At 39.4% G+C, this 27,906-nt stretch overlaps 1 protein-coding gene across 2 annotated transcripts in view; it reads right to left on the bottom strand.

The window, feature by feature from the left end:
- Window positions 1-27,906, bottom strand: part of mib1 (MIB E3 ubiquitin protein ligase 1) — a 183,633-nt gene that overhangs the window by 141,769 nt on the left and 13,958 nt on the right. For both annotated transcript variants that reach the window (XM_041190600.1, XM_041190599.1), the window contains exons 2-3: window positions 25,271-25,442; window positions 22,451-22,580 (exon numbers count right to left, since the gene is read on the bottom strand). In XM_041190600.1, the coding sequence (XP_041046534.1) occupies window positions 22,451-22,580; window positions 25,271-25,442 (302 nt within the window). The remainder of the gene's footprint in view (window positions 1-22,450; window positions 22,581-25,270; window positions 25,443-27,906) is intronic.

A 27,906-nucleotide genomic window follows, 5' to 3' on the forward strand; every position in this document is an offset into this window, starting at 1 on the left:
TAGATGTTTCAATAAGATGACCACTCATTCTTCTAAACTCAAATGGGTATTGGACCAACCTGTCCAAATTTTCTTCATAAGCCTTTCATCCCAGGAATGAGTTGAGTGAACCTTATCTAAACAGTTCCATTGTTGCAATCTAGGTTTGTATTATTATACCCCTTCAGCTTATGTATAATTGAAAAGTCCCAATGCTAACATACAAAACTATTCATTCAATATCAATAGATGGGTCAAACAGCGCATAAAGAAAACCTGAAATAAATACAAAAATTGCTGGAAATATTCAGTCGATCTGGCGGCATCAGTGTAGAGAGAAACAGAGTTACCGCTTCAAGTCGAATATAACTCTTCTACAGAACAGATAGTTGAAATGTGATGGGCGTTCAAAGTGGAGGGCGAAGAATAAAAGGGAAGGTCTGACATAGCATAGTGGACAGGAGAAATTAAATGACCAGATGTTATGGAACAAAGTGTAAAGGGAGTGGTAATGTTTGCAGTAAAGAAACAAAGCATTTTTCCAGATTGTGAGAGAATGGGTGAATAATAAACAGCTCTACGCCATAAGCAAAACATGAAAAACAAGACTCAGGTTGACACATTTTTATTATTCATTTATAGGGTGTGGGGGTTGCTGGCTAGCCAGCATTTATTGCCCATCCCTAATTGCCCTTCAGAAGGTAATGGTGAGCTGCCTACTTGTACTGCTGCAGTTCCTATGGTGTAGGTATACACACACTGCTGATAGAGAGGGAGTTCCAGGATTTTGATCCACGACAGTGAAAAAACGGCGATATTTCCAAGTCAGGATGGTGTGTGGTTTGGAACAGGGCTTCTAGGTGGTGGTGTTCCCATGTATCTGCTGCCCTTGTCCTTCTAGACAGTAGTGATTGTAGGTTTGGAAGGTGCAGTCTAAGGAGGCTTAGTGAGTTCCTGCAGTGCATTTTGTAGATGTTACACACTGCTGCCACTGTTTGTCGGTGGTGGAGGGAGTGAATGTTTGTGGAAGGGGTGCCAATCAAGTGGGCTGCTTTTTCCTGGATGGTGTCAGCTTCTTGAGTGTTGTGGGAGCTGCACATCCAGGCAAGTGAACAGTAAGCCATCACACACCTGACTTGTGTCTTGTAGATGGTGGACAGGCTTTGGGGAGTCAGAAGGTGAGATACTTGCCACAGGATCCCTAGCCTTTGACCTGCTCTTGTAGCCACACTATTTAGATGGCTAGTCCTGTTCAGTTTCTGGTCAATGATAACCCCCACTGGATGTTGGTAGCAGGGGATTCAGCAATGGTAATACCATTGAATATCAAAGGGCGATGGTTATATTCTCTCTTGTTGGAGATAGTCATTGCCTGGCACTTGTGTGGCATGAATGTTACTTGCCACTTGTCAGCCCAAGCCCGGATATTGTCCAAGTCTTGTTGCATCACAAAAAAAAACTGAATCAAAATGGAGGACAGATATCATGGTCCGAAATTGTTGAACTCAATGGTGAGTCCAGAAGGCTGTCAAATGCCTAAATGAAAGATGAGATTCTGTTGCTTGAGCTTATGTTGAGCTTCACTGGAACACTGCGGCAAGCCGAGGACAGAAATGTGAACGTGAAAGCAAGGTGGTGAATCAAAACGGCAAGCAACCGGAAGCATGGAGCCATACTTGTGGGCTGAGCTAAGGTGTTCCACAAAGCAGTCACCCAATCTGTACTTTATCTCCCTAATGTAGAGGAGACTGTGTAGTAAGCAGCAAATACAGTATACTAAATTGAAAAGCTGCTTCACCTGAAAGGAGTGTTTGGGACCTTGGAGGTGAGAACAGGTAAAAGGGCAGGCGTTACACCTCTGCAACTGCATGGGAAGGTGTCGTGAGGAGGAAACCAGGTGTTGGGGGTGACTGAGGAGTGGACCAGGGTGTCGTGGAGGGAACAGTCCCTTCGGAATGCTTTCAGGGAGGGGAAGAAGCTGATTTGGACTAACACCTACAGTCCATTCAGAATAACATCAAATCACTGTAATCCAAAATATTATTTCTTCATAACAAAAAAGCCTACAGCTGATACCAGAACTGAGAGTATATATCTATCAGCAAAGATTGAACATGCTTGAGGCTCTTTTGTCTAGAAAGGAGAAAAGTGAAAGGTGACTTGATAGAGTTTGGAAGGTTAGGAAATGGTTTGATACCGTATGCATTGGGAAGATGTTTCCATTTGCAGAGGAAACCAGAACAAGAGGTCTTAACTTCAAGGTAGTCACAAATAAATCAAGGAAGAAATTTAGGAAAAACTTCTTGATCAAAAGAGTAGTGATAATGGAGTGTTGAGGCAAATAGCATAGGTCCATCTAAATGGAAGCTAGATAAACATGAGAGAAAAAGGTGTAGAAAGATCTGTTGATGTGGCCATATGAAGAAGGATGGGAGGAAGTTTGTGTGGAGCATAAACACTGGCATGGATCTGCTGAGCCAATAACCGGTTTCTTTGCTCTAAATATCATCGTATAGCATTAATACAGATTTCACTTTGTTCACAGCAATCGTACATCTGAGTCAGGTGCCTTTTAAAGCCTAATCTAGGATTTGAGCACCAACTTTGATCTTCCCAAAATAGTGAGGGACACTTGTATCATTACACATACCTTTACTCTCATGCCTACTGACTCAGATTTATTTTTATTATAATTTGCTTTCATGGAGTTGCAGTGGGTTAGATTGACTGCATTTAGGTAAATTATTCTCCTGTTATAAGTGTCTGGAAGAGTCATCCTTCATACCCCCTGGGTGAACTTCAATGGATCTTGTTTGTTTCTCTATTCTTCCCAAGTGCAAAATACATTATGGAATTTCCAACAACTTATATAACACCTCCAATATAATAAAATGTCCTAAGACACTTCATATGTGCATTATAATACCAAGTGTGACATAGAGCCACATAAAAGATATATTAGGTCAGTTTTTTTGATATAAATTCTTTCATGGGACTTGGGCAAGCAGGTACACCTATAGTGCTGCTGGGAAGGGAGTTCCAGGATTTTAACCCAATGACAGTGAAGCGATATAGTTCCAAGTCAAGATGGTCTGGAGCCTGGAGAGGAACTTGTAGGTGGTGTTGCCCTCATGAGTCTGTTGCCCTTGTCCTTCTAGGTGGTAGAGATTGCGGGTTTGGAAGGTGGTTTCAAAAGAACCTTGGTGAATTGTTGCAGTGTATCTTGTGTATAGGGCACACCACTACCACTGTGTGTCAGTGGTAAAGGAAATGAATGTTCAAGTTGGTCAATGGGGTGCCAATCATGTGGGCTGCAGATGGCAGACTTTAAGTGACACTAATGTTACTATTAGACTGGTTTAGCCTCAGACTTGCCAGGGAGTGGGATGGATTCTATAGATGAGGAGCAGAGATTGGAATGGGGGATAAAAGCAATGTCTTCAGTCTTCCCAATACTTAACTGGAGGAAATTTCTGCTCATCAGGTACTGGATGTCAGATAAGCAGTCTGATAATTTAGCAAGTGGGGGAGTTGAGAGCTGGTGGTGAGGTAGAACTGGGTGTCTTCAGCGTACATGTGAAAATTAACAGTGTCTTTGGATGGTGTTACCCAGGAGGAATATGTCAGAGAGAAATATGAGAGAGACAAGGATTGGTCCTTGGGAAAACCAAAGATAACAGTGTGGGAGCAGGAAGAGAAGCTATTCCACCATAAATGTTGCATTTAATTTAAGTGGGGAAGCCTTTAAGTTATTTTGGTCAGGTTGTAATTTTTCCTTGATGCCACCAGGCAATTACCTCTATTATTCCCTACTGATGGTAAACAGCCAATGGTGGAAACTATTTTCCTCATATAAGAGCTCTTCAGTGTCTGTGCTGACATTTAATCCTAAAAGTAAAACACCTTGTTATGATCCCCGCTAAGGTTATCCCTGGACAAGCCTGATCCCAGAGTGGAACCCAAGCTTGATAGATCCTAATATTTATTTGTTTGTTTGGATACGTGGAGAGTAGCTACTGAACAGAGTCACAGGAGTCAACTGATGAACTTTTAACAAAAGAATAAAACATTTATTCAACATGAAAAGATGAACTATATTACAATACTCCTCCACCCATACACAGATGGATACAGATTTGTAAGGATAACACAAGTTACAAAAGCTATCTTATACTTTAATGTATACAGTAAATACACAGTTCATGTACACCTATGGCACCCTGTGGTCATACACACCACACTCTGAAACCAAGTAACAGATGTCACCTCAACCAGATGCTATGAATCTCTCCTCAACTCTCCCCAGATGCTTGTCACACTGTGAGCCAGCCAGTCTCACTGAATTCTGTCCTTCACATGAGGGTTTCCAATCTCCACTCTCCAAAACCTTGCCTTGGAATCTTCTCCCAAATTGACTTTTTCTCTCAGACACCTTCGACAAGGGTTTCCTACAGGGTTTCGAACTCTCCTTCTGCTGTTCCTATTTCCTGGGTCACCACATGCATTCAAGCTGTCTTCCATGCACTCACTCTCATCAACTCAGCCGTCAACAGTACACCACTGCTTCACTTGCCCGTAGCAAAGAGGTCCAGACCTTCAGTTGTCTCTTTCAGCTTTCTTGCTTCTTGCAAGCAGTTCTCACTTTAAATCTGAAGCTTAGAGCCTCTCTCTGCCCCTCACTCTTAACTTCACTTTACAGGACCTTTTCCCAGGTTCCTGTCTTTCCTTTGGACCTTTCCCCTCTTTCACTCTCCTGGAATTTTGGGATTTTTCTTCACTTGAGACCTTTTCTGTTCTTTTGGGAAATCTGCAGTTCCCTCTCCCAGTGCCCGTCTCTCTGGGGGCCTGGCTTCAACTGAAGTTAAAACTGCTGTTTTCTTTAGTTATGTGTGTCTGTGGGAGGAACCTGCCTATCTGGCCCCCTGTTGCTAGGCAACAGCACTGTTGTTCTACTCGTATATGCTTACCTTTATCTTATAGCAGTTGTAAACTCCTTGTTGGAAATGCAAGCAGACTTTTAAAGTGAAACTAAGACTTCATTTGACCTCTCTTCACACAGAGATACAGAAGTACAAATCAAACTCATTCCTAAAACCCCCAAATACAAATATAACTTACTTAAACTATCTCTATTTCCAAACAACCTTCATAATCAGTTACAGAACAGAAATTTAGGAAAAATAAGGATTCCAGAAAACAATGTGCGTCTTGTGCTCTCATCATGACCAATTCCTCCACACTTGCTGATCATCTTTCATGAAATACTAAGAGCAATATGCACATAGGAGACTCATGGCCCAGTCAGACCTCCTACACTTTCTATGAGACACTAGGATGAACAAACCAAAGGGTTTTTATACTGGGCACAACTCTTCTCTTCCCCCACCCGCCTCAACCTAAGAATAGACAATTTCATTTGCATTCCTTGATATTACTGCTCTTGCTATAGTTTGGGAATTTCAGCTACCAGGAAACGAGTGCAGGTTTTATCTCAGCACTGAGGTGAACCTTATGCTGAAGGAGCAACTGTGACTCCTGAAATATGATCAGGCACTCTCCAGCCAAGCATTTCTTGATTCCATCTTTGTGATTCCATCCTTGTGCAGTATCGTTACCAAAAATGAGTAATACTAATTTTATCTTGAAGACTCAGCACAAAGCATGGACTGCTGACCAAAGTGTAAGCCACCCACAAAAATCCAGCCATCTCTATGGCAGGAATTTCCCCTTTTCCACTAGCAGTTTAAATCTGGCGCTAAGTTAAGGGATGCCTTAGTATGTGGCAGCAATGATGTCAGCAAAAAGATAAGCAACCAAACTAAAGTGCTCATATAACAAACCAGAAAGTTAAAGGCACTTACAATTCTTCACTTTCATTTAAATTTTCAGCTAGCAAAAGCTGAAAGATTTTTTTTTTTAAAGTTGACATTCCATATTTATAGAAAATTAGCCTTTCAGGGTCAGTAAGGATCTTTAACAGTAATTACAAAGTTGCTATGAAAAACTATGCTTACCTCGTTGAGAGCGGAGGTCAGGAAATTGAACTTCCAATGGAACTCGGAGCTTTGGCTCATGCACAGACCAGAAGCAGGCTGCACATGCACAGTTCTGCAACTTTTTAAACGTTCTTCGGGCCCAGAGTGCCTGTGCATGAAGGAAAACAAACACACAAAAACCCAGGTCAGGTGACCTGGGGCAGAGAACAATGGAAAACTAGTGTCCTAGGCAGGGCACAGGAAGAAGTCCCAAAGGGAAGTCCCTGGTAGGGGAAGAGAGAGGTCCCCATTAAGTTAAGGTAAAAAGAGAGGCGCAGAGAAACAGCCTCCAAACAGAAAAAGAGCTGCAGATGGCAGACTCCAAGTAAAGAGAGGTCAAGGGAAGCCCTGATAATCAAACAGGGCTTAGTAGAAGCCCTGAAGATCCAAGAAGGCAGCCAAAGGTTGGTGAATCCATGCTAACAGTATTACAGAGGAAGATATTGTCAATTCATGATTGTAAGGGAGACTGCACTCTATGGGAACCCATACATCATACCCAATGGAGGGCTGACTGACAGCAACTTCTGGATTTCCACATTATTCTGCACACATCCGGACTCCCAAAGTTGCAAAACATTCTTAGTTTTACCATCATTACCACAGTCAATGTGCTTTTAACACCATATTTCAGCTTCAGCCCTTTGTGGTTAGTTTAGTTCCAGTTCTGTCAGTATTACTTTGCTTAGGATATATAGAAGACTGTTTGAAAGACAGTAAAGTGCATTTCTGCCAGAAAGGTTACAACAATTAAGTCTGTAAAGCTATGCCAGTTAGATACAAGCAGATGTATCACTTAGATGCATCATCAACAACTTGCATTAATACAACACCTTTAACATAGTGAGACATCCCAAGACACTTCACAGGATTGATATCAAACAAAATTTGACATTGAGCCATAGAAGGTGATATTAGGGCAGATGACCAAAAGTTGGGTTTGAATAAGTAAGTTTTAAACATCATCTTAAAAGGAGGAAAGAGTGGTAGAGAGATAAGGTTGAGCACGCTTCCGACTTTAGCAGTTGAAAGCACAGCCACCAATGATGGGGAAATTAAAATCAGGGATGCATGAAAGGCAAGAGATAGAGGAACACATATCTCTGAGGGTTGTAGGGCTGCAACAGGTTACAGAGATAGGAAGGAATGAGGCCATGGAGGTATTCAAAAACAAGGGTAAGATTTTTAAAAACCGAGGTGCTGCTCAAGTGAGAGGCAATGCAAGTCATGAGCACTGGGTGATGGGTGAACAAGACTTGGAGCAAGTTAGGGCACAGGCACAGAGTTTTCTACGAGCTCAACTTTATGGAGAGAAGATCATCGGGGACCAGTCAGGAATATGTTGGAATAGTCAAATCCAGAGGCAAAAGAGACATGGATGAGGGTTTTGCAGCAGATGAGCTGAGGCAGGGGTAGAATCAGGCAATGTTAGAGGTAGACAGTCTTATGTCTGCATTTTTTAACAAATTATGTCAAGATTATTCCCAAATCACATGAATTTCAGTATTCTTAGACTTCATTTTATAATGTGCACTTGATATCAGATCAATGTTTCAACCTTATGCTGTATGTAAAAATCTTTAACAGACAGTCCCACACTCATCAACATTTCCTCGAAGATGCATACATGTTCCGCCATTTGGAATATACCATGCATTGAAATAAACAGCTGCTCGCAACTTAATCAGTTCATTGGGAAAAATTTTCAATCTAAGTCATGTCTTTTAAAATGTTGTTACAAAGGTGAGACAGTGATGCTTTAAAATGTTTAAGTGAATTTAAAGTGAAGCAGAATGTTCTGAATGGGGTGTGGAGATCATGCTAATTCTGCCTAGAGACAGGCCCATGTGATTTGGGTGTCATGGGGAAACAGGCCCAGGCTGAAACCTATTAAAAGTCAAGTGATAGGTTCCATACCTTGAGACAAAAAAGGGGTAGTTAGTCTTTCTAGACACTGACACACAGACTCTAAGAGACCTGGAATTGGACAGAGACGTAGCTGTTGCTGTGCAAAGCAGAGAAAAAGACTATTGTGTGTTAACAACCGAGCAGGATGCCGAGGAGAAGTGATTTGCTGTGCTAAGTGACAGGACATGCAGAGATTTAAGCACCAAGGAGTCGCTGTAGTGGGCCTTGCTGCCAGCAGTCAGTTCAGGGATACTCATAAGGCTGAGTTAAGTGACTTTCAAAGGACTCTAGAAGACTTGTCCTATCTGGCTGGGAGAAGAGAGTCTGCTGAAAAAGTTGGGAGGGTTTGGATCTGAATCTATAAGGCTACATATCTGCTGAGAGCATGGTGTAACATACAAATGGGTCGTAAAGTTTTTGTTTTTGTCCAGTTGTTAATTAGTTAATGGAGAAGTACCTTTTCTATAGTTTGGTGTATTAATTGTCAATTAAGCAATGTTTAGTTTATGTTGATTATAGTTTGTTACAATCTTAAAGTTAAAGTCTTAAGATGTGAAATTATGTCATGCAGTTCTTTCCATTGGTCACTGGGAAATCCACATTTCTTTTAAAACGTTATCAGTGTCTATGGGGATCATAACAATATAATCTGTCCACGAACAAAAGTGTTGCTCAGATGAGTTTCTAGCCCATGCAGTGCAATGAAAATTTAGATGGTACTTTGGCACTAACAGTTTCTGACCGATTTTCCAAAAGAATATGGTGCATTTTAAATACAAAATCAAATCAGAAAATTTGGTTTAAAAACTAGTTACATTTAATCTATGTCCAGCTAGATATTTATCAGTTACATAAACCAAAGATCAAAAGTAAAGTGGCATATTGTAAATTGCTACTAAAATAAAACATTTATTAAAGCATATAATTTTATTTGCGCAGAAGAATTTGTGCAGAAGAACTCTATCCATCTCTTCTGTGCCTGGTCTTTGAGTAAGCAACCCATCTCCTTCTTCATACTGATTGAAATGGGTTTTCTTCTTCATTTATCTATTTATCCTTTAAAACTTAGAATGTATTCTGCTTCTACCCAGTTTTCTAATAGGGTATTTCATGCCCTAATAACAGTCTTCACAAAGAAAACACGCAACCTCTCCCTTTGCCCTTTGTGAATCTATGAAATGAATAGTATGGTTTTAGTTTAATATTCACTCACCTGCAATGCATTTTTTTCCAATAGAATCCCCATTCATTTCTGAAGCAATGTGCCAGGATAAGGTTTCACAACAACTTTGCAATTGGCAGTTATTCTTAAATATTTATAGTAGTAGAAATTTAAAGAAATATGTTTTTAATTGCTCATCAATTTTTTTCCCTATTATTTTTCAAGTGATGTTGTTGACTTCTTGCTGGTATAGTGTAAAAAAAATCAGTCACCCTATGAATGTATATCCAACTGGCAATTAATCATGCATGTTCCTTAACAGCAAGCATCAAAACTATTCAACTGCAAAACAGAATGCATCACAACAAACCCTGGTTACTTCCTCACCCAATATTCACTTCCAGCAGAATCTGCTAAATAGCAGTCAAAAGTGGAAAGCCTTAATAATTTTCTCCAAACCAGCACACTGACGCAGAAGGAAATTGTAAGTTTCCCATTGCTGAGCAAAACCTAGCCAAAAGCCTCATTAGTCAGGTCTGCTATTTGAAAATAAACAACAGAAAGCAGAAGAGCATTCTCTCAATCATCACAAGGTCATTTTCCTTCAATCTAATAAGTTACTTGTGTCAATTCTCTTCCTACCATGATTTTAATATACCCATCTACACATGGCTCCTTTGCCACTTTAACTAGCTGTCACTGGACACAAGAAAATAATAAAGAATTTAGAACCACTTATCATGGATATTGTTTATTATGTAATAAGCATATGTCCTTATATTTTATCCACAGCACTTTAAATTTTGAAAGAAGTACTCATGATGGATTCTAAGCTTTATCATAAAAGAACTGCAACCTCATGTGTGGCATCTCTTTTCACGTAGTTATCTATCCCCTATATAGTTTCTCACTAACACACTTCAGCATTTTTTCCTCCAGTGTTGCTTACATCCAACACTCAATTTTAAAACAAAAACAGAATTACCTGGAAAAACTCAGCAGGTCTGGCAGCATCGGCGGAGAAGAAAAGAGTTGACGTTTCGAGTCCTCATGACCCTTCGACAGAACAGTTCTGTCGAAGGGTCATGAGGACTCGAAACGTCAACTCTTTTCTTCTCCGCCGATGCTGCCAGACCTGCTGAGTTTTTCCAGGTAATTCTGTTTTTGTTTTGGATTTCCAGCATCCGCAGTTTTTTTGTTTTTAACTCAATTTTAACCTTGATTTTAATTACACTATCACTACCCTATGGCTTTCAATAAAATTCATAAACACTTTCTCACTCTCTTCCAATTGGACTCTCATCTGTCATTTGAGTTATAATATAAAAAGAAATTACTGTCCAAAAGAAGCTTCTCAACACAATCTTTCAACTATCGAAACAGCTTTTGATATTAGCTTCTCCTGTCAGAATTCAGAACAGTTCCAATTAAGCACTAGTTCAAGCAGTAGATTTATCCAATTCCCAGGTTCACTAACACACACCTTTTTTAAAATAAAAAGTAATTCACATGACAATGTAGAGAGTGCAAAATTCAAAAATACTGCAAATGGGTGTTTGGCAAAATGAAGAACAACTAGATTCTTAATTGCTTTCTTGCAGTTGCCCTAATTTGCAATACCACAGCATTTATTCTGAGCACAAGAAATGCATTTAGTACAATTCCATAACCTTTATATCTTTGAAGTAAATATAATATATGAAAAAATAAATTAAAATGCTGGCATATCAAGTCCTGTTTGCTATTCATTTCTGTAGGACAGTACATACAATACAAACCCAATATTTAAAACAAATGCCATAAAACAAAACTAGGTTTCCTCCAAGTGGTACAAAAGCAAAATACTGCAGATACTGAAAATCTGAAATAAAAACAGCATATGCTGGAAATACTCAGTATGTCAGGCAGCATCTGTGGAGAGATAAGAAAGTTAATGTTTCTGGTCTGTGCTAAAACACTAACTCTGTTTTCCTCTTCATAGATGCTGCCTGACCTGAGTAGTTCCAGCATTTTTTTTAAATTTCCTTCAAGTAAGTTTTTTCAGTCTATCACTTAGCACTGCTTTTTCCTTCCAATATATCCTCATTAATAGCAGTGCTGTTGCTAACTCAGTTATGTTTTAACAGTGCACTTTAAAATCAGTTGCACTATATAGTTAGGCCCTGTAATGCCTTTAGTCATGTGCCTTTGTATGTTATTGCCAGCTTACTTAAACAAAATAAATCCTCCAAATAAATGATTTTGTATCATAGACTTTCTCTTTAACAAAACTTATCCTTATGATACTTTAAAAGGGCTGTGTTCTCAAACCACATTTTACTCAACCAAACATAATTCTAAAACCATTGCATTTTGATTTGAAAAGTTTAAACTGCAAGGATGAACAGAAGACAGTATGTCACCAGGGAGAATATTCAATTTGCTAATCTTTTATTTGGAAATGGAAAACAGTCCACTTAGTCCATCAGTGGGTTTTATTTAATTGTATCCTTCTGGGGACTGAGGAAACAACATTAAGAAAGTAAACCACTCCCTTAAAAGACAAGTTTAAGTTAGTAATTCGAATTAAATTCCAAACTGTTTTCTGCTACTGATGACCAGTATAAACATTAAATGTTAGAAATATAAATCTTAGAGTCGCTGATCGGACTGAATGGATGGGGATCCTGGTTTGTCCTTTCCATCTTGCTGCTACAATTGCTGTTGGCTGAATTTCTCATAGCCAGCTTGCTAATTTAATATGATGCTTTTAGGGACAGCAGAAAATGCTACTATATTTAGTTTACATTCTAAGAAATTCCACTTCAATTTCACTAATGATTTTTGTTAGCTGCAAGTGTACTAGGAAATGTTTCTATATAGCTTACATACTAACCTGAAGGCAGGTCTTCCCTATCTTTAACGCAGGCCTTCTTGCCTTAATGCACACAGCTTAAATGTCTCTGTATTCAGAAGATTTGGGTTGTCTGTGACTCTTTCCCTTTAATCATTTGAAACTTTTATAAAACAGAGTGCTTTACAACCATCTGACAGAAAAGACTGACAATGGTTCTTGCCTCAAACTTGCACCTCCTGTTAGCTGATGAAACAACACAGGATTGACCACAGGACTGACCCTTCTAAAGAAATGAGAAGGTTCAGAGGCAACAGCAAAGACAATCTAATTATCCAAGCCTGGGACAAAGTCTGCCGTGTAATAATTACCTGACTAAAATAAAGCTAAAGCGATTATTTGTCATTTTCTTCCCTTTCCCCCCTATTTTGGGGAAAAAAGGTGAATTCTTAATAGCTGATATTTTTAATGAAATTTACAAATCTGATTTGTCAAACTGAACCAATACATTGCAACAAAGCTGTTGTTTTAAAGAAATTACACTAGAGTTTTCCTTATTCTGATTATCAATGACAGAAATTATGTCCCTCCATGCAAGAAAAATGTGTATGCATAACTTTTCATACGCATGTGAAAAGCCATTCAGCTCATCACAATTCATAAAGCCAAAACAGGCTACAATTCTCCCCACTACAGTTATCACATTGGTTCTGACAAGATTCCAGAACTTTCGCTTCCACTACCTAGAGTTCATTCCATGTACTGGCCATCCTCTACATGAAGAATTTCTTGTAATCAATTTTAAACGTGTCCTTTTCTAATTTGAACACACAATCTTTTATCCTACACCCAACAAGTTTTCTGGGTTTACTTTCCCATTTTGTTTATTACATTGTATAGATGTCCTCTCAGAAAACCCCTTTCCAAAATACAAAGCCCAACTTTCTCCAGTCTTTCTTCATAGCTCAGAACCTTGACAACAGTAACAACCATCTGGCTCTTCTCTGCACTGCCTCTATTTCTTGACTATCTACTGTGTGTCTCAGTAACCAGGACTGGGCCCAATACTCAAAAAATGTGGTTTGAATAGGGCTGTGAGTTGTTTTATCATGATTTCTTCTGACTTGCATTTTGGTTATACAGCACAAGGTTTTTGTTGGCTTTGTTGATTGATGTTGGATGTGTTGCACATGTTACAACTCCAAAGCACCTCTCAACTTTGCCCTTTGTTATTTCAACACCATTTCCGGGATGTGTGTGGGGCTTGTTCTTCTTTCCATGTGTAGTGTTTCACACTTAATTTAAATGTATTTATGACACATTGCTTTGCTTACAAGTACTTTAACCAAATCAATTTGTAATTTTGATCTCCTTCCTCAAGATTTACTACCCCTCCTTATTTGGCACCAAATCAAATTTGAGCAGTTTATACTGATGATTTCTGGATTTTAGAATCACATCTCTGAATTGCAGTTAAAAATCTGTGTTGTGTTTTTAAAAGTCACCAGAATCAAGTAACACCTTAACAATTTAGGTGATGCTGCAACAGAAACATAGCACAGTCACATGTTTGTTTACATGTTCAACAGTTGACCCAATAGCAACAACTTTAATTGTGAACAAATATCATGAAGTGAAGTTTAGGTACTTCAGAGAGTGTAAGAGAAACAAAAAAACAAGTCGCTCCAATACCCTTTGTGCATTTTAGCCTTGATTGGTTACAGAGACAAAAGGCTGGCCATTTTCCTGCACCCTCAACAGGGAAGAAAAAATACAATTTATTTAAACTTCAGCAACTAAAACATACCACAGTTTAATCACTTTGTAGAGATATGTACTGGCACTCACAAGGTAATTTACCAACTCCATGTGGGAAGGCAAAACAGTCCCCACCACATTTAAAAAAAAACACACACTGGCTAACATCACACAAATTTTAACAATAATTAACCATTTGCAGTAAAGTCAATTTCAAAGTTACCGGCTGGAGCTTGATAAGTGTTCCATTTATTTTGGGTGGAAAAAATGAGCTATCACATGAGTGAAGCACATATAAAAATATATCAATTTTCTTTGCAATTTTTAATGTGTATAAATAAAAATTAGGGAACTAAACAGAGGGTAAATATTATATTCCCTTTGCAGCACTTTGCTGTAATATGCTGGAAAATTAAATAGTTGTTTTTTGTTGCACTATCCACTGAAGCAGTTTTCCAAGCCATGACTGTCAATTATGTATTCAGTATCTAAGCCCTGGTGAAGAACTCATCCGTCACTATTGAGAATATGAAGCATTATTGTTTAGTATTGGGCTATGCAAGGCAATAAAAGACAGTGAACAACATTGGTCAGATTTAATTTGGGGCATGTCAGAAACTGGTATTTGGGTGTTGGATAATGACAACTCCAGAGGAGGAGGAATGCTGGAAGGACTTGGTCAGGTCTAAAATCCAACAATAAAGTGTTTTTTTTCAGGAAGCTGTGAACACTGATGAATGACTTGCATATTATACTGATCTCTACATTACCAAAAAAATTGTATTTGCATGAACACATTAATGATGGGGAGCAGATGTGGGCGGCAATTGTTGTTTATTATCCCAGTCAGAACATAATGCAAAATATTTTTCTGTGCTCAAAGCACATAGCATCCTTCAGCAAAATGAAAATTATTTGTAATAGATATTAACAGTGACAATCCTTGGTATGCACGTATGAAAAATGCCATTTCAGGAAGCCCGGTATATAGAGAAGCTGCAAACATTATGTCACTATACTGAAGTAAAATGTTTGAACTTAGAAAAGGAAAGGAAACTTCTTTAGACAGCTCAATGAAGTTATCTAAGTACTAACTGAGCCGCACATCAGGAAGGTCCTAGATTCACTCCTTGAGCAATACGAACTTAACTGATTTCAGCGAATAGAATCATCATAGATGGCTTCAGCACCCCTGGATACAGACAAGAAATAAATCAACCAGTGGAAGGAATCAGTTAGGATTCTTGATATTAATCAATATATGGCAATTCATTTTGGAAAATGCAACTCTACAAATGCAGGGCATGGTTACTCATTTATACATCATGCAAGGACTTGTTACAGACTGGGGGGGGGGGGTTTAAAATTTAGAACAGCTCTGATTTCTCCGCTCACCACCTGTCTGTAAACAGAAAGGTGTTCTTGTATTTTTTTGATTTTCCCCTTTATAAGTGGTGGCATATTTTCCCCAACCCTTCAGTTTTGGAGTGATCCAATCCTCTATTATTAACCACACAGCAAACTTGAGATAAATGTAAAATAAAAGGGTTAATTTATTTTACATACACACAAATCAAGTGACGGGGGTTTGCAACGTCCACCACAATAAAAGGGGATAAGGGAAAGAAAGAAGTTCAGGGCAAAGACGTCAGGCATAAATAAGAATTACGATTTCATGCAAGTCCAGAATCAAAATTTCTGACAAAGGATGTATTTTTCCAGGTCTGGAATCTTCAAATGTTTAACAGAGGTGTTCAGAGTCCTTTTGCCCTCACAGACATGCCATCTCCATTGGCCAGGGCTCTGCCTTAGAAATGTAAAAGGGTGTTTGTTCATTTCTTCGGAATTTGATTTTCTGCAGTCACAGGGGATATTAGCACCTCTTTAAAGATAATGAGGTCCCTGCTGGTTTCTGAAGGCTAAGCATTCATCTGGTATGGCTAGTCAGGCATGCCAGGGTAAAGCCTTTGTCCATTTAAAAAATAATTTTATAAAGTAGCCAGGTTGACACAGACATGTATATTTTCTTTCCTGTCTTCTGACCATGACAAATTATATAACAACTGGATCCATATCTGACTAGATTATCTATTTCAGCATTCCTTCACATTACTCTTTCATGACGCCCCCACCGTCCCACCACCACTCTCTCCCCCAACCACGTGCTCTTCCACTGAACAAGCCATTCAATTCTTATACTCATGTTTTATCTGATACCACACACCTTTCACTCCACTACTTCCCCTCTCCTATCACCATCTAAAACAAGTAATTAATAATCTTTTTTTAAAAAAGTTAGGCCCATGGTGTAGTTTTTTTTCCCCACACGTGCATATTTTTAATAGTTTAGTATTCCATTACAGGCTGAAAATTGTTATTGTTTAACTTTCATTCTTTGTGACCACATAAGCATCCACAGATAATGTCAAGTAATGAGATATAAAATTCCATCTTGTGTAAAAAAATTCATAGGTTACTGAAAACATGAGAACTTAAAAACCTTCATTTACTATTCAATTTTTCTACATCAGTGGTCATGATGCAGTTCCAGGTTTCAGTCACCAGGTGATGGTGTGAAGCAAGTTTCTGAACACTTCCCATAACACCATTTTGCTTACTCTAAATCAGTTTATATTTTTAATCTTTAAATATATTGTTAATTTTATAGTTATTTTATTATTCAGCCTCTTACTTATGCTATTCCTTGCTAACTAGATAAAAACTGAGCAGACTGAGTGCACCATGCCTCTGAACCCAAGTACAAATACTTCCAGATCCACCATTACGTCAGCTTTGCTCAATCTTTAGCCATTTAATCTCTCAACAGTTCTTCAGCCTTTTGTAGAGTCATGAGTAGGGTTTTATACTGGCTCAACGTCACCTTCTCAAGAGTAAAAATGACCAAATCTGGTGAATGAATTAAAAAAAAAATCAGGTACAAACTTAACATTTTAAAGACATCAAAATTGTCTTGTGTTTTCTAACACCTTTATTATAATTGTTAATTCAATGTCTCAGCTCAAGTCAAAAATGCCTGGGCTTCTACTGGTTATTTTCCCTCCTCTCCCATCAATAAATAATTAGAACATCCAATCACATCAGCACATTCTCATCAAGTATTACTAAGCATACTATCTGTATGTCAACTTGAATTAGCAAAGATTTGACAGCTTCTTTGTTTTTTTCAAGAAGATTTTCAAACAAAAGGGAGAAGTAATTCTCAAAAGTTGACTGTTAATAATTAATAATTGCTACAAGCTCCACACAAATTGATAGCACTCGGAAGCAGTAACACCAGTGATGTGCCCTTCACCAAGACAGGAAAAAAGCAAGATGTCCTGTCAAAAATCTAAGTCACTTGAACCATAGAAAAATTACAGCACAGAAAAAGAGGCCATTTAGCCTATTGTGTCAGCGCCAGCCAAAAAGGAACAAATGAAAAAACTAGTTGCCCATTTTAATCCCACCTGGTCTACAGCCTTGCAGGTTACAGATCTTTCATTGATGTTGAAAATTCAGTAACAAAATTTCTCAACTAAATTATTTTGAGGATTCATAAATGTTCATATAAAAATATGGATAACATCTCAAATATGAACTGAAAATTTCAAGAAGTCATTTTTGTTCCTGGAAATTTACATTCATTAAGTTTGTTTTAAGTCAGAAAACTCAATACCAGTGTACTCCAAGGCAAATTTTCTGTTCCTGACATACCTCAGAGGTGCATATCAGTCAACTGTGCACCTCAAGTGTATAGCTTTTACCCAATGAATGCAATCTCCTTTTTGGGGGTGCCAGAAGCGAAGCTGCACAACACTTAACCTTAAATGTTTTAAGACAGGAACATAAAGACTGCTAAAAATGAAGAGTGATGGGGGAGAGTATGTAAGAGCTTAAAACTTGCACACAAAACGATTCCATTAAAGCAGAAAATTCTGGAAAAACTCAGCAGGTCTAGCAGCACCTGTGGAGAGAGAAAGAGAGTTAACATTTTGAGTCCGTATGACCCTTCTTCAGAGGCTCTGAAGAAGGGTCATATAGACTTGAAACATTAACTCTGATTCTCTCTCCACAGGTGCAGCCAGACCTGCTGACTTTTTTCAACATTTTCTGTTTTTGTTTCAGATTTCCAGTAACCAAAGTATCTTAGGGTTCCATAACAGGGTCTGAGCCGGTCAGAAGAAAACTTTTATTGCCAGAACCGCAATTCCTGGACAATGATTCGAAATAAAGTAACCATGACATTAGTCCCATTCATATGAACATATGAATTAGGAGCAGAAGTCGACCATTCAGCCCCCCGAGCCTGCTCCGCCATTTGACAAGACCATGCTGATACAATTATGGCCTCTATTTTCCAGTCTACTCCCTTGTCAGACAAGAATCTAACAGCCTTAAAAATTTTCTATGATCCAGCCTCCACTTCTCTCTGGAAAAGGAAATTCCACAGACTAACAACCCTCTGAAAAAAATTCTACTCACTTCCATCCTAATTGGGAGACCCCATATTTTTAAATTGCATGCTAATTTCAGACTCTCCCATTAGGGGAAACCTCCTTTCAACATCCACCCTGTCAAGTCTCCTCAGGTTTATATTTTTCAATAAAATCACCTCTCAATCTACTCACACTTCCTCTCTCAAGACAACAGATCACTGCCCCACTCCAATTGTGCCAGTTACCAGCATCCCAATACTGCCAGATGCTGGCAACTGCTGGAATTCCGACATCAAAATGAAGTTTAAACAGAAGAACTCAGAAGAGAGAACACAAGTTCTTGGGGTTTGCTATCAATTTAGGAAGACAGATTCTGTGGCCTGGCCATGGATGGGGTCAGATTCTCGGTGCAATTTGAAGGGGTGAGCAGGGAAACCTACGTAATTGAGCATATCTAGAAAGGTTTGGGAGAACTGCTAAGGGACTCGGAAGAAAACCCAGGTGCAGTATTTCAGAAGGCAGGAACTTCCTCAGTACCAGACCAATGCACTCAAACTAAGACTAATACAATTAGAAACACAGACGAATTAACAGCACAGAAGGATACCATTCAGTCCATCATGTCAAGTGTCAGTTGAAAAAGAGCTATCCAGTCTAATCTCACCTTCCAGCTATTTGTAGTCCTATAGGTTACAGCACCTAAAGTGCAAATCCAAGTGTTCTTTTCTAAATCCACTGAGGATTTCTGTCTCAGGCAGTAATTTCCAGATCCCTATCACCTTCTGGATGAAAGAAATTACTCAACTCTCCTCTAATACTTTTACCAATTACGTTAAATCTATACCTCTTTGATATTGACATATCTGCTAACAGAAATTGGTCTTTCTCATTCACTGTATCTAGGCCAGTGATTCAGAGTATAGTCTGCAGACCACTGATGGTCCGCGAAGCTCCTCCAGGTGGTCTGTGAGAGGACAGTGTGATCAACTGTATCAAAAACTGAAGACAGGTCGAGAAGGATGAGGGGAAGTTTACCTTTGTCACCATCACACACAAGGAAAGCTATGACTTTGATTCATTCCCTAAAATTAAGTCCAGAACTGCTCCTTCTCTTGTCAGACCTATGAACTACTGGCCAAAAATGTTCTCCTGAGTGCATTAAGAATTCTGACCTCTTTACCTTTTACATCCCAGTTATTAGAGAAGTTAAAATCCCCTATTATTGCCCTTCTGTTTGTATGTCTCAGTAATTTGCCTGCATATTTTCTCTTCTGTCTCCCTCAGGCTGTTTTGGGGTAAGTATTCAGCAGTATTATTACTCCTTGTTCCTCAATTCAACACAATTTCATTTGATACTCCTTCTAGCCTATCATCCTTCCACACTGCTGTGATTGTTTTCTTAACCATGGCTGCATGCCCACCCTATCTTTTTTTCTAAATCCTCCTAACCCATCTGAAAACCCTGTAACCAGGAATGTTCCTTCTCTTTAAGCCATGTATCAGTAATAGCTGCAATATCATACCTTCATGCCCTCAGCTCATCTGTCTTATTCACTAGATTCCTTACACTGAAGTACATACCACTAATCATAGAATAGTACTCTACAGTCTCCCCTCCTGCCTTGGTTTCCTCAGCTTTCCATACTCATGTACTAATTTGATGCCTTCCAATTCCAGTTTTGCTTTTCTTCCTTTCTGAATGTACTCTCAGATTCCCATCTCCTTGCCAAGCTACCACAACAGCATGAGCAAACCTCCCCACTCAGAACGTTCAGTAGCTGTTCAGTGACATCCTTGACCTTGGCACCAGGGAAGCAATATACCACCTTGCAGTCACGCCTGCAGCCGAAGAAATGCCCGTTTGTTCCCCTAACTATTGAATCACCTATCACTATCTCTTTCCTGGCCTCTTCCCTCGTCCATTGCACAATTGAGCCACACATGGTGCTATGGGCTTGACTCTGGCTATATTCCCCTGAGCAACTACCATGTGTATCAGTTTTAAGAACGAAATACCAATTAGAGAGCAAGAGGCGAGAAAAAAGACTACAGAGTACTATTCAGTTATTAGTGATCTGTACTCTCAGGGGACCATGCATTACCTGGTGATGCTTGGCTGTCTGGTGGTCACCCAGTTCCCCTCTGCCTGCACATCATGAAGCTGTGGCATGTACACATCTGACACTTGGTATCCACGTAGCTCTCAGTCTCACAGTTCACTAAGTTGATTCCTGGGATGAAGGGGTTGCCTTATGAGGAAAGGCTAAGCACAGAAGGCCTCTGCTCATTTGGAGTTTAGGAGAATGAGATTGAGGGAGCTTATAGGTTTAAAAGTGTTTTTTTTGGGCAAACTAGAACCAGGGGGCATTGTTTAGCGTAAGGGGCCACCCATTTAAGATGGAGATGAGGAGGAATTTCTTCTCTGAGGGATGTGAATCTTTGGAATTCTCCACCTAAGAAGTGTGGAGGCTAAAACATGGAATAGGTTCAAGGCTGACATAAACAATTTCTTCAATTATAGGAGAGTCAAGGCTTTTCAGGAAGAGGCGGAAAAGTATAATTGAGACCAAGATTAATCCTATTGATGGCGGAGCAGGCTCGAGGGACGACAAGGTCTCCTTCTTCCCCTATTTTGTATAATATTACGAAGACGCTGAAACTTCCTTCCCACCTACAAGTACCTACCCCACAGGTATTGCAGCTATTCAAGAAGGTGGTTCTCCACTGCCTTTTCAAGGGCAACAAGAGATGGATAATAAATGCTGGCTTTGCCAGCAACACTCACATCCCATGAACAAGTTAAAAAAATTAAGCAGATAGGACAATATCCACTCAATCCATACAGGCTAAGAAACATGCCACTCAGTTAAACCAAGCACTTGAGGGGGCAAGCACAAAATCACTTGGACTAGATGTGAGTCAAACAGGTGAGCCACAAAACACTTGCACTAGCTGTATAGAGGGTGGAAGAATCAACACACAGGAGTTCTTCACAACGCTCTATCCAGATTCAATCCAACCATCTCGTGATGGTTCTGAAGCAAATCCCTTTTTTTAAAACCTACAATCTACCCATTAGCTGTTACACATTCAAGCCCAACCACAAATACTCAAGATCCAAGTACTCCGCTACAGCTGATGATAACCAATTAAGATTCAGCCAGAAGGTCAGCGCAGGCTAGTGCCATGGTTGGGCATATTCTAAAGAACTCCAAACAGCTGAGGCCAAAAGCATGGGGACTGAGTCAAGTCAGGTCACCCAACAGAGGTAGTGGGTGCAGCCAAAAGAATAGCAAATCTTGGTGTCTTAACTGGCATGAACTACAATTAAGTGTGAAAAATCATTTGATGAAATGGGGAGCAAAGGCCAATATAGTAGGTAAAGCTTCAGCTAAGTACACCAGATTAAAGTGCCAAGCACCTGATGCAAGATTTGGCTTCTGAGAAAACATTTTTAGGAATTTAAAAAGCCATATATCTAGGTACAAAGGAGTAACAGTAAGCATTTCACACAGGTTCACTTAAATGGATTTCTTACCATTACATTTACCAATAACTTTATAGCAGGCTGGAACATCAAACTAACTTAAAATATTTGCAGTGATTTGATACATTTGTAGCAATTTGATTAGTGTCTTAATGCTCCTTGCCAGACTGTAACCAGTAACTTTAAAAAGCAATCTAAATGCTCCATTTTCCACTGCTTATTCATTCTTAGCATCTTAAGGACAACTTTTGATTTACACATATTTAGTAAACTGGTTATCCCTTAACAAGTTAACATTTCAGCCCTAGACATACATCCTGAGGTGTGATACTTTCAACTACTGCTTTTCACAGGCATTTGACAGATATATTCTAGACAAATTTCAGGAAGATGATTTTCCTTTAAAACGTGAAGAAAATTTTCCAAGTATAAATTCTCAAAAGCAACATCACAAAGTCTATTGGCCGCCAATTTCAACCTCCCCAAAACCAAACCATAATGGTAACACAGCAAACCATGAAACACATCTTCTGTTTTCAATGAATAGTACAAGTAGGATGCAGTCCAAAGAATCATGAAATCAAATTTATTATTGTTTGCTGTGCAACCATTATTCAAGCTCAACAGCCTTTCATAAGTAACATTACAGTTAATTGCAAAGTGCATTAAATACATATAAACAGAATGCAAACACCTGCGTTGTATCTGTTATCATTCTACTCCCACTTTGGTGTTAACTTCTCAAATTTATGACAACGGCTGTAGGTCAGCACTTCAACAATACTGTCAAATAAGCAGGTAATAAATGGATGACTGACCAAATTCCAAATGTTGTTGGAACAGACTGCTTACCTTTCCCCTACGTCCGTTGCCCCCATCTTGGTCCTCCCATTGCCAGTCCACTCCACGTACCACTCTTGCACCAGCAAAAATCCCTCTTGCAGTTATCTTCTTCGACTTCCGTCGAGACTCCAGCAAAACTCTAATCAAAAGAAAACAAAAATCACATTCTTGAGGAGGAAAAAAACATGGATGCCCATACAACCCAGAATGGCGATATTCTCTTTATCCTCCCTTCACCTAATCATCCCACCCCCATTATTAATCAAGTGTCTTCTCTTTAGGCTCTCAAAGTCAGAGATAATGGGCCACGGCTAATAAGCTGATAATGTAGCTAAACTGCTTTTCAGTCAGGCAGAATCAAGGTTAATCGTCATCTCTGACTCTTGGCTTCAGATTTTCTTGGAGTCTTGAGCTATGCCAATTTCACCTAACAACAAATAACCAGAAGCTAGATATTCTGGCCATTAATATAGAAATATGCCCTTCTCTTTGACACTGCTGTGAGATTTGCTATGACATAGCTATCCAAGACCCATTGGCTGAAAGGGGAGAAAAATCAGGTGCCACTGACATCTTCAGGTCCTAGGTTCTCTAGAATATCTAACACACTTGGCAAATGGTTCCAAAATACTAAATTTACAACTCTTCACTTTGGAATGCAGTCAGCTAAATTCTCTACTTTCTGGCATATACCTGATAACTTCTCATGTGAAGCGCGTTCAAAGTTCAGCAATGCTTTCAAAAGTCACAATGGCCTAATTGCAAGAATCTTTGAAAATCCTTCCATTGTGCTTTCTTGCTAATTAATGAAAACTAACAAATACTATGACTGGCTGTACTTTTATTTAATTTCTTTGGTATGCTTTATCTTATAATGAATAATTTTATTCTTGCTTGTGATGCATTATGGGCAGTTGCTGAGAGGTGACTTAATGGGGAGCTATGGATTGGGCTGTCTTTTTGACCCCAAGGGTTGTTATTCATAATAAGAGGTTGCAGTAGAAGAATTAATCCAGGCTGGTCTTTTAGTTCAAGCTGGTTTATTTTCAAGACAACTCCTCAGTGCTACTGACTTGCAAGTAGTTTCCATGAAGTGTTCCAGCTGTATCTTTTTATTCTGTTCGGATGGAATAATCAAGGCCCATCATCTGTTTAACTAGAAATTGTCTTTATCAAGGTGATTGCCATGCAGTGTGATTACTTATACACTGACAGGATTTGGAAAGGAACCAAATCGTAAAAAGGTAAACTTCATCAAAAATCTAGCAGAGTGTGAAAACAGACGGCTTGCTGTGTAGAAACAAGGAGATAAACTTCTCTTCAGGGTCTCAGAAGCCCAGGTGCGATTTAGAGTTAAGACAAAACAACTAGGTGCCAAGATCACCATGTTTTCCTCAATTTGGCCAGGCACTAGCACTTGAGGGTTAGAACCATCTTCTTACCCAAGCCAGGTCAATTATATCGTTTATAATTGGGCCTTTCAAATAATAGCAAGGTAATGACTGGGTTAAATGGGTCCTCGTATGCTTGCTTTATGCAGCAAAGCCCAATAGGAGATTGCTTGAACACTGGAATTGTATTCCATATCACACTGACTGACAAGACAGCACTTAAGGTATGACCAGGGAGTAGAAACGTGGAGATCATGCTTGTACCCAGGCTGTAACGGTAATGCTGTTTACTGCTCAGGTATCAGCTTGCGTCAAGTCTTACTTAGACCGAATAAAACATAACCACTGGCATCAAAAAGTTTATCTCATCAAATCATTTCAGAACTTGAGAATTGTTTAAAAGGGTTAATGAACTCGAATTCTAACACAATGACATTCTTGAAAGGGGCACATTCATTCAACAGACTATGGATTGGACAATTTAATCTGAAACCATTTGTATAGGAGTCAAGGTAGACAAGCAGGTAGCCTTAGCCAATGGCATTAGTGATCCGGCCAAAAGGCAGATTGCCACTTGGTTTAAGAGAAGTTAGAGTTTCCATAAAAGTACTGGTACAGTTCCACTACAGCTAGGTTATCTGTGTAAATTACAGTGTAATATGCACAGATAACTTCACCATAGTGAAACTGACAGTCTAGGATTAAGTTGTCCAATCCATAGACTGTTGAATGACTATGCCCCATTTGACAAATGAAATATAGTTTGGTTTATAAATGTGCTTAAAGTTAAAAATATGTCACACAAAGGAATGGTAGCACACCAAGCTCTACAATGAGATTTTGCAAAAATAATTTCTGAAAAAAGGGCAAGCTAAAAATAATGGATTTCAGCCACCATTTCAGACTATCTGATGATTAAATGGATGAAAAGTCAGTTTCTGCACAATATTACAGCTCCGACCAATCCAACAAATAGCTTTCGTCCCTAACCAGACCTGCTGGGGTACAGCTACACAGGAACTAAAGTAGATATTATCTACATGTAAGCATCATTCATGAGTGCTGTCAGATTATTTGACCTGAAATGGAAGACCACATCACAGCTGGCCTCAATCCTAACCTCACATCTACTATAAATAAAGTGGCTAAATAGTGACAAGGTGCGGAAACTCTTGGTCAATTTTCCTCTCCCTAACCAAGGATCACAAACTCATTGTCGTGGTTCTACCACCAACCCAGTTAAGGTCAGCCAACTCAGCAAGGTCAAGAGTCAAACCTCTAAGATCAATACAGCACAGCCATTCACTGAAGTCATCAGGAAGCTATTGCCACTCACTTTAATGTGAAAATAATGGCATGACTTAACCGATTAAAGCATGCTTTTGAATGCTGAAATTTTGCATCACAGAATGACCAAATAAAGCTCTGACAAGCTTACCTTTCACTACCAGGTATGGTGATTCTATAGAACCTGTGCCTCAGATGGTGCTTATCGCCATGATAGCAAACTGTGCAAAGATCATAATTAGTACACTCTGCACACTTCCAACGAATGCCAATAATCGGCTGCTGACGACATGTATCACACATTGTCCCATCATGCTTGATCCCTTTAAGAAAATAAAATAAAAGTAAATTAGCAAAGATCCAGTCTAAGTTGAAAATTAAGGCAGTTTTGACTTATCCCATGCCCAGAAATCTAGACTTACTTTGGTAGCCATGATGGTTTTCTTTATGAATAGGAAGAAAGGAATAGGAGTAGGCCATTCAATTATATCATGGCAGATGGGATCGCAGATTCCATAACCCTTAATACCCTCAACCTAACAAAAATCTATTATTCAGTCTCGAAATTTTGAACTGACCTAACCTTAAAAGCATTTTTGGGGCAGGGAACAGGAGGTGGAAAGACCGTTTCACATTTTCACTGCATTCTGCGAGAAGTGATTCTGTACATCACCCCATAACAGGTTAGTTCTAATTTTAAGATTATGTTCCCTTGTTCTAGACTTCCCCAAGAAGAAATAATTTATCTCATTGTACATTAAGGCAGCATTTAGCCAAGTGTGCCATCAAGGGGCTTAAGAAAAATTGAAGTCAATGAAAATCAGGAGGAGAACTCGCCACTAGTTGGAGTCATACCTAGCGCAAAGGAAGATTTGTGGCTGTTAGAAGTCAATCAGCTGTCTCAGGATATTGCTGCAGGAATTCCTCAGGCCCAACCAGCTTCAGCTGCTTCACCAATCACCTTCTTTCCATCATAAGGTCAGAAGTGGGGATGCTGACTGATGACTACACTATGTTCAGCACCATTCAGGACTCCTCAGATACTGACACAGTTGTCCATTTTCAGGCTTGGGCTCATATGTAGCAAGTAATATTCACTCTGCACAAGTGGCAAGCAATGACTATCTCCAACAAGAGAGAATCTAACCATCTCTCCTTGAAATTCAATGGCATTCCCATCACTGAATCCTCCACTATCAACATCCTGGGAGTTACCATGGGACCAGCCACATAAATACTGTTGCTACAAGAGCGGGTCACAGCTGGGAATTCTGTGGCAAATAACTCACCTCCTTACTCCCCAAAGCCTGTCCACCATCTACAAGGCAAAAGTCAGCTCTGACAACACTCAAGAAGCTGGGCACCTATCCAGGGCAAAGTCGCCTGTTGGATTGGCACCCCATTCATCACCTTAAACATTCACTCCCTCCAACACCACTCCAAGGTGATAGCAGTGTGTATCATCTACAAGACACACTGCAGGAACTCACCAAGGCTCCTTGGACAGCACCTACCAAACCCATGACCTCAACCACCTAGAAGGACAAGGGCAGCAGATATATGGAAACACCACCACCTGCATGCACACCTCCAAGCCACCCACTATCCTGACTTGGTACTATATCGCCGCTCCTTCATTGTCAAAATCCTGGAACTCCCTTCCTAACAGCACTGCGGGTGTATCTACACCACATGGACTGCAGCGGTTCAAGAAGGTGGCTCACCACCACCTTCTCAAGGGCAATTAGGCATAGGCAATAAATGCTGGCCTAGCCAGCGACACCCACATCCCGTAAATGAATAAAAAACTTAAATTCCAAACTCGTCTCAAACAGCTCAATTAGATCACCCCTTAATCATCAATATTCAAGGGAATACAAGACAATCCTTGTAACTTAATCCTTCTTGCTGCTGTATCATTCTGGTGAATCTGCACTACACTGCCAGCAAGCACAAATATATCCTTCCTGAGATGCAGTACCCAGAATCGAATGCAGTACTTCAGATAGGATCTGATCAACAAAAAAGTGCTGGAAATATATCAGCAGGACAGGCAGCGTCTATGGAGAGAAAGAGTTAACATTTTAGGTTGAAATCAACTTTCATCGGAACTGTTCTGATGCTCCACAGATGCTGCTTGACCTGATTATTTCCAGCATTTTTGTTTTTATTTCAGATTTCCAGCATCCACAGGTTTATCTGGCTCTGTATAGCTGTAGCGCAACATTTACTTCTTTTTATTCTAGTCCTCTTGAGACAAAGACAAACCACCCAATAGCAAGTTTAATGACTTCCAATATTAGAACCCCTAAATTTCCATGAACCACAGTTCCCAGCTGCTCATTGTTTAGAAAATACTGATTTATCTTGGGTCCAAAGTGGATGATCACACACTTTCCCACTTAACTCCAACAGCCACAGTTTTGTCCGCTCACTTAATCTATCAATCTACCTGTGCAATTTTCTGACTCTTTGTACATGATTAATTGTGTCATCTAATTTAGTGTTGTCAACAAACTTAAATATGTGGTTTTCCATTCAGTCATCCAAGTCATTTATAAATATAGTGAAAATCTGTGGGCCCAGAACAGATCACTAGGGGACACCATGAGTCACATCCTGCCAATTTGAGTATATCCCCATTCAGTATCCCTACTCTAGTCACCTACCTCTGAGCTCATTTCCTATCCAAACCAATAAGTTGCCTCAATTCTCCCCAATATGTGCTCTCATTTTTGTTAACAGTTGCTTATGCAGAGCATTGTCAAATACCTTCTGGAAGTCCAT

Source organism: Carcharodon carcharias, chromosome 6 (genome assembly GCF_017639515.1).
Source record: "Carcharodon carcharias isolate sCarCar2 chromosome 6, sCarCar2.pri, whole genome shotgun sequence".
Classification (NCBI taxonomy): Eukaryota; Metazoa; Chordata; class Chondrichthyes; order Lamniformes; family Lamnidae; genus Carcharodon; species Carcharodon carcharias.